Source organism: Oncorhynchus mykiss, chromosome 18 (assembly GCF_013265735.2).
Source record: "Oncorhynchus mykiss isolate Arlee chromosome 18, USDA_OmykA_1.1, whole genome shotgun sequence".
Classification (NCBI taxonomy): Eukaryota; Metazoa; Chordata; class Actinopteri; order Salmoniformes; family Salmonidae; genus Oncorhynchus; species Oncorhynchus mykiss.
Window position 1 is genome coordinate 57,141,462 of NC_048582.1, and position 8,548 is coordinate 57,150,009.

Here is an 8,548-nt window from a genome sequence, read left to right on the forward strand (position 1 = left end):
CTTTAGTTTATATGAGCTGTGTTGCCGTTCAAAATAACAAAGAATTCCATCGAGAACAAAGCAAAATGCCCAAGAAAACGGATGTATAGGCTACCTGTATTCCGTCAATACGAAGTGGAGAACAATAGCATCATGTAATTAAGACACAAATGACTAACAAAGTGTGTAAGTAAGACCTAATTTAAAGAATAGACTACACAGCCAGACTCATTTGCGCGCACACAAGGTTAATTTTGGAGAGGACTACAAAATCATGTATTGGTGTCCATAGACCTTCCTCGTGGAAATTGAGAATTAACCTACGGATTTATATCGGCAGAGGATAAAATACCACCGCTTACACAAATTGGTAAATGAATAGGCCAGGGCATGAGTGCAGCCTACAGAGGCGTGATGAACATAGTCTCGGGCAAGATCCTCTGCTTAACTGTTGTTAAAACACCGGTATCCCACGGTGTTTACCAGCCTAAAGTTGACTGCTTTTAAAACGGAGTATCCCACGTTGTCTACCGGGTTAAGGCACAACTGAATGCGCTATTCTGGCAAGCAGGCTAGGCATATGGAAAACGCTATCGGTATTTCTCGGCTATAGCCAGTTGAAGATTACAGCCCTCGCCATAGTCTCCATTACCCAGGTAGACAGTGAAGGTCAAAGTAAAGAGCACACCATTAGCCCCGGCCTTTACTCATCTCCCCGCCTGACAAACTGGAGAGCGAGGCTCAGTGTGAGAGTATAGGCTGCTCCTCCACCAGACAACTATTCGGTTAATACAATAGGCCTACATATAGGCTATTCATGTGGATTTCTATTTCATTATTCATGTTTGAAAGCTTACAAAAATGTATGTTTGTGTTTTTGTTTCGTGTGATTCAACATCAACAGCTGTTAAAACGGATAAAAAAGTCGTACTCCATGGAAGAAGGCAACTATTTTTAGTGCAGATATGAAATGGAAAATGTATAGTGAAATGACATAGCCTGTAAACACATCAGGTTGATTTGATAACGCAGCAACAAAGATTTACAGACGAACATGTATTTCTTACTTCACGTTGCCCATTTGCCGCTAAGCGTGAATCAAGCAAGACAGTGAGTAATGTGAAGCTCTCTCAACCTATTTTATTCATTTTACGCAACAGGGAATTCCAAATTGAATTGCTCCATGGATTATTTGCAGAAGCTGTCATTCCTAGTTTTGCCTTTGGGTGGCAGCAAAACTCCAACAATGCAGTGAGCACCGGGAGTGTGTCAAATATGGAATCCAGTCCAGCTCTGCTCTGCTCTGCTCTGTCCGCCTGCCACAGTTTGAATATTTCTCTCCCTGGGTTGTGTGCACGTTCACGTGTGTTTGCGTCTGAACCGTGTCAAGCGCACGCAGACTGTGCTCTCAGCTGAGGCGTTCTTGATCCTGACTTCAATTTGTCAGAAAGAGGAATAGTTTCATGTTTAATAAATAATAATTAACAAACTAAGACGTTAAATGTCTTTATTTATTTAGCATATTTTTACATTATAATTCTTTATGAATTTTGGACAACACAATTTAAGTTTTGCTCATCATTGTTTAAACAGTTATTATTACATAGCTTGTTACCAATTTAAAAAATGTTTTAATAAACTAAAAATCCTAATTTATTTTCAACCATAAACCATATTTTATTAATGTATTACTATTAGCCTAATACAGAATTAAATACAAGTATAAACTATTTATTTTGAGCACTTGAGGCCTTAAGCTTATAGCCTCATTTGGGTTAGATATGTTCATAAGTTATACCATTTTGATGTGATGACCCATTAGTATTGCCTTGACTAGGCCTATAGACTATGCAAATAAAATTTACAACGATGTTAAATCGTTGTCATCATAGAAACAACGTTTTGAACCAGCAAAAATATAAGGACGAGACGGTTCTAATCCAAATGTATGTGTGATTCCGAATGAGAGGTGGCAAGGCAAATACCATGCACCACAAGTGTGAGTCCACTGATTCAGAATAGCAAAAAACAAGGCTACAGGTAGCTTACAAGAATAAGGTGTAGAGTAGGCTACGCTGTCTTTATTTCCCTATGCACTATACCCTACTACGCCCTATGACACGAAGGCTTTTCTTAAAATCTTACATTTTCTTTAAGCATATACATTTTCTGTTAAAGCCTACTCTCCCGCAGCAATGAAATCAATATCTTTACAAAATATGGATAGCACAACCTTTTACAGGGCGAACATATCGGATATGTTGGTAAGTTTTCCTGTATAGGCTTCATGGTTGACTTTGCTGGTTCATGCGTTAAACGCATTGTATGTGCAATGCGACATAGCCTGCACTCAGCATATTTATTCATAAAACAAACATAACTTACCTCAATGAAATTGAAATATGTAGCCACACTTGGCGAAGGCCTACAGTGTGATTCGTGGGTGAAATTTTAGTACAGCTTGTAAAAACATTTTTCATTCACTTTTTTTCTAGGTGTTTATATTTTTTGGCTAAATTCAGTGACCGCAGGATTCATTTTTTTTCTATTTGATCATGAAATGCTTGTAGTAAATGTGCATAGCCTGCATTCACGACGATAACAACAAGGAGCTATTGGCATCTGTGAGTGTAAACCCCTTCCCTTCTATACTCACCATGTGTTTGTTTGCTTTGCTAGTTTCATGTCTGCGTTGTTTTTTAATATTTGCAGAATGGTCTCCCACTGGGCACAGACGTCATTTCAACGTCTAGTTATGATTTACATTTGGAATAAGTTATCAGCTAACGTGAATTCAACGTGAAATCACCAAAACATCTCACTATGTCATTGGATTCAGGTTAAACGTTGGGTGACAACAATACGAAATGCCCTTATGTTGATGACTTTTTTCAAATTCTATAATTTTTCCATGTTGATTCAACATCATCACATTTACTTTTTGTTGTTGAAATGACGTGGAAACAACGTTGATTTAACCAGTTTTTGCCCAGTGAGCTGTGCAATAGTATAAATGTATGATGCAGGCCTAAACCTAGTGCACAGAGACTAAACGGATATGATGTCACTAATACAATAATAAGTGGTGGGCAACACGCTAGAAATGATGATCTTCATCAATCACCAGAGCATGGTGCAAGTCAAAATAGTATTTAAGAAATTGATATTTTAGAAATTATAAATGTAAACCCCTTATTAGTCACAATCGTATAGGCTAATAGTTGTACTGCTACGGCTGGTAGGTGGAATACTGCAGCATCAGCGAATCAAAATCCATTTTTTCTCTCGACGTCACATTCAAGGGCTTACAGGCCTACATTACATACTACATATGTGCATGTAATCAGCCAACACTGCAACAGTTAGCCTAATAACCAACATCTATATGTTAGTTTGTTTTCCATGAAAATTAAAAAGTGAGAGCATTCATGGCCTTGCGCATCAAGTTACCTCACTGACACGGTAGTCCTGTTATTATCAGCAGACATGATAGCGAGACGGTCACCAGTTATAACAAAATGTGATCAGTCATATATTTGGGGATTAAGAAATGCCAAAATGGTAAACATGTTCATGCATGCTTTGTCCTTGGGATGACGAAATGATTGAAGAACTGATTGAAAATACATTTCAAAACCAAAGCTAATTGCAAGACCTCATGGAAATCGAAAACAACAATAAACTCTGCATGGTTATTATCTGCAGCACATTGGCCTACTCATTTTCAAAAACACAAATTTGATACCTCTGTGACGCTGAAGCGTTTATATGGAAGCAATTTTTAAATAGTTGAAATCTGTGACCGACTCAGTGGTGGTAATTTTAGCTGTGGCTGAGGCAACGTGCATCCGACTGAAGATTCTACTCATCTTATTACGACTTGATTATAAGAATGCTTATGGAAGTGTATTAAATAACAAGACCATGTAAGTGAATATAAAGAATCGAAAATAACTGAACGTACACACAACTGATGTCTACAGGAAACACTATAGGCCAAACAAAGAGTTGTTGGAGCAAGTAGGCGTATCGTTTCAAATAGGCTAATGTTTGTGTAAATATTGTTCCTAAATATTTCCACAATGTTATCGTGTAAATGTAGCCTATAGGCCGATTATTATTATTGTTGTTGTTGTTGTTATTATTATTATCAGATTGTGGTAGTAAATCTACTTGAAGTAGCGTAGTAGACTAGGCCTATTCAGATGCAAGTGTGTCTCCACTAACAGTCACCTGTAGTGCTTGAGACAATCTCATCACTAGATGGCGATATAGGCCTTATAATAATCCACATATACACAACAACACTTCCATTATTTGCTTGAGTGAGACATTTTCGATGCACTCAACAGGTAGATTCAGACACTTCGTAATACCATCGCACCCAGGCGACACCTGGAATTAACGTCGAAATGGATAGAGCCCAGAGTAGTTCTACATAGTCTGGCCAAACACTGATCTTCCGCATTCAAGCATAAAATCATACGCCGGTCAGACATGTTCCTCACACACAGTAAACAGGCCTGATAATTGAGCCTCTCACACTGCTTCTGAATCTAAGAATATCTTCAACCAATTCATGACAAATCCTTTCACATTTGAATAGCTATGACAAAATATCACGATTGACATTCAAAACGTCACACCAAAAACGAAACCATCTCTGTAATATACTGGACGGATGTTCAAATCAGAGGTCGTGGATATATATGATTCAACAATGTCCGGATTTTATTGGACAGATTTTTGTGTCAATAGTTTTACACCGACATATTTAACAGACACAGATAGCCTTGACATATTATAGTGTTGCCTGTATAGTTTACCTTTATATACAACCACATGAATACACACACAATATAAAAGACATATGGTTCACACGGGCACACATTTCCCAGAAAATGATGTATGCATTTACAAGCGGGATTGCACCTTGGATTGGTTATGAGTGAGAGCAGGAGAACCGTTTGAAGAAGCTAAACTTTAAATTAAGATGTACGTGTTTAGTGGAGTGTTGAAGGGGAAATGGAACGGATTAATATTTAACCGTGGAAGCTTTAATCCTAAAGGCCGTCACTTCCTGGGGATTTCCAAATGTTTTTTTTTTCTCCACACGGTGAAGTTAGAGTGTCTGTTTTCCTGAGGTTACTGCATGCCAGTTGCAAAAATTATACGGCCCTAACTTTCTCCTTGCTTTGGTCTCCATTCACCGAGAACAATACACAATGGAGGAAAATGGAAGGTCCAGAGTTTTTCTACATTTTCGTTCCATAAAGGTCTCGGCACGCATTTGGCAGAGTATATTTGTGAACCATGTTCTGTGGGAAATAAGGGTTAAATTGTTCCAATCAAAAGGCGTGAATAGCATATTGTGTGTGTGTGTTCAATTCCCATCCCATTGTTGTATGTCAGTCAAAACTAGCTGATACTCTTCACTTTGACGACCACCTTCTTCTCCTTTACGCGTCTGTTCTGAAACCAGATAGTGACCTGTCGCTCGGACAGGTTCGTCTGGGCCGATATCCTCCTTCGTTTGTCCTTTGTTATAAATTTATTGGCCGCGTACTCGCGCTCAAGTTCCTTCAGTTGCACCTTGGTGTATGGCACGCGCTTCTTTCTTCCACGTCGGAAGGAGCTCAGGTCCCCTCCCACAGGAGACACCGCGTCTGGTGGAGCAAAACGGAAAGCGAAATGGATATAGTAACCCGTTCACAAACCATACACAAAAAAGGTTACATCTAAAACATAAAGGGGATCTTCGGCTGCCCCTATAGGAGAAGCCTTCGAATAACCGTTTTTGGTTCCCGATAGAACCCCTTTGGGTTCCATGTAGAACCCTTTCCACATAAGGTTATACATGGAACTCAAAGGGGTTCATCCAGGAACCAAAAAGGGTTGTCCTATGGGGACAGCCGAATGACCCTTTTGGAACCCTTTTTTCAAAGACTGTATTCTCATAAACGAATTTACAAACACGCGTTATATTTTTTTACAGAAAAGGCATCGTCTCTAACATTTTGTTGTGGATTAAGCAAAAACAAACACAATGAAAAGTTGTTCTGGTTTATTGCGTAAAACCTGAGGGCTCTCTACCTATGTTGTACCTGGTATGGAGGATTTCCACATGTGTCCGAGCTGAGGCTGCTCCTTGGTGCAGTAGACCTGCCCGTTCCAGCCGTTAGTTAGAGCCCACGGCTGGTAGCTCTCCATGGGCAGCAGGGGCTCGTGTCTGTGTTCTGCTGGCCCGCTCATAGTTGGTACAACTGGCACGTCCAGGTAACTGGGTACGGGCTGGTATGGGACCGACGCATAGCTCGGATAGAAGGCGAACTCCTTGGCCCTAGAGGTGAAGTCATCGCCCGAAGCAGATGTGTCCATGTACTTCTCCCCGTACGCAGAGGGGGGCTGCGTTCCGCACGATTTTATGCTACTGTGGTGCGACATTCTGCACGGATAGTAGCCGCTACCGAAGTATCCATAGGGCAGGGACGCGCTGGAGGAGCTTTGCACAGCCGAGCAAGGGCTGCACTGCTTGGATGGCTCGCCCATTCCCGAGGTTGGGACGTCGCTTGACGAGTATGCCGTGCTCGGAGCGAGGGACGCGGGGTGCGCCATCAGGTTCCTGCATTGGTTTGCCGCAAAGTTGCCTCCCGCAAAACCACCACCGCCAGCGTCCATGTTCTTGCTCACTTCATCCGAACCGCCGCCGTTGTCGTAGAGGAACATCACCGACGGGTCGACCCAGCGAGGACGGAAGAGCAGTGACGTTGTCATAGCACGACATCCAGCATTGAGGCTTCTGGCTCTTTTTTAAAAAAGCATAGAGGCTGAAAAAAGGAGATACTGATTCGGAGAGAGTAAGCGACTCTGACGCGCCCGGGTGCACCAAGGTCGCGCCTCTATTGGCCAAGAAGGGGCCACGTGATAGGCTATGCAAAGAGGACGATAAATATCTCCCAGTGCGGATAATTAAATGTAGAAAAATGCGGCTTTGTAAGATGACGGTACCTATCAAGGGATTTGTCTTTTTGCCGCTCAAAACGAGAGGGTTTCGTGTGTAAATAGAAAAATAAATAAAATAAATAAATGTATATATATATATACCCCTCTCGTAAATATATATATATCACTCCTATATACGGTTACACTTCAAACCTAAATTGGTTTGAAAAGGGGTTTTATTTTATCATTGGAAAGCAAAATAAAAAGGACCTAGTAGTCCAGACGGTTTCAAAAGACTGCGGTGACTCACCAACTTAAATACATCCATACACGTTGCTTTTACGCACATAAAGGCAGTCCGTGTAAACATGTCTATGACACAATGTCATTGCTGATTATTTTGTACACGTTGGACCTATATTAATTCCACAAAGTATAATCCATTCAAAGCCACACACCCCAATACAGCTCACATAATTAGTACATAGCGTAAGGAATGGTCGCCAAGGACACGTTTCCCAATATCCCATAAACGACAATGGAGATGGACTACTAGCTAATGTTAACAGTGTTTGAACAGACCGAACCACTGTGGGGAACACGGATGACTCATCCAAGAGACACGTATCGGATAGGGAGTGGAATAAAGAAGGGAAATAAACAAGGATAGGGAGTGGAATAAAGAAGGGAAATAAACAAGGATAGGGAGTGGAATAAAGAAGGGAAATAAACAAGGATAGGGAGTGGAATAAAGAAAGGAAATAAACAAGGATAGGGAGTGGAATAAAGAAAGGAAATAAACAAGGCTTTAAAACAACACGTCCATCTCATTTTTCAACTAAAGATAATTAAGCTCAAATCCATGGGAGATGCTCTCAATCAAAATGCCCCGTTTTCATATCACTCAAATTAGAGCGACAGGTTCGAGCATTCAAGAAATGAGTGAGAATTCGGATAGACAGTGTGCCCAACAAATACCAGATCCCTCGCTTCCGACATGTTTACAATATGCAAAGACAGAAAACAGTTCTCAATGTTGGCAACTCGGTTGTTTTTCACATAGCCTACGGGGTAGACGCGGTTAGAGGCCAAGGTCAAGTTGAAAGTTGCTGTCTAGCCGACGAGTCTGTTGGGTTATTCAGTCTTTGAAGGACCCGGCTGAGTTCTTGAAAAGGGCGGAAGAGGGGTGAGAATTCCTGGCCTAATGAAAGCTTTGGAGGGCATTAACTTTTACTATCATTTTGTTTTCTCGAACGTTTTATTCTCGTTGTGTCTAAGGAAACATGTTATGCATCATGTGTTTTGCACACGTTGGAAAAGTAGGCTAATCGGAAAGTTGCATTTGCAAACCAGTCTCGTGTTTTGGAGACTTTTGGTGAAGACGGGTGAAAATTATGTGAAGTAGTATAGGCATGTCGTTGTGTTTTGTCTGCTTTGTTGTGTTTACGTCTCTCCTTAAGGCTCTCCTTCCAAATATATTGTTTCAGGAGAAAAAAGCAAGAATATTATAGTCAAAACCAGCCTGGACTTACCTATAGCCTATTTTCTCTGGTACAGTATAATGCCATGAAAAATATGGTCATTTGGTTGTAGTTAGTGAACTTCAGCGCTGTAAAACCAATAATAG

General features: G+C 40.7%; 1 protein-coding gene across 1 annotated transcript; it reads right to left on the reverse strand.

Moving 5' to 3' along the window:
- Window positions 1–4,687: 4,687 nt before the first annotated feature.
- On the reverse strand, window positions 4,688–6,818 carry LOC110496578 (homeobox protein Hox-A13a). The gene is made up of 2 exons (XM_021572548.2): window positions 6,084–6,818; window positions 4,688–5,645 (listed from the first exon to the last, which is right to left on the reverse strand). The coding sequence occupies exons 1-2, from the start codon at window positions 6,751–6,753 to the stop codon at window positions 5,398–5,400; spliced, it is 918 nt and encodes a 305-aa protein (XP_021428223.1). The 5' UTR covers window positions 6,754–6,818; the 3' UTR covers window positions 4,688–5,397.
- Window positions 6,819–8,548: the final 1,730 nt, after the last annotated feature.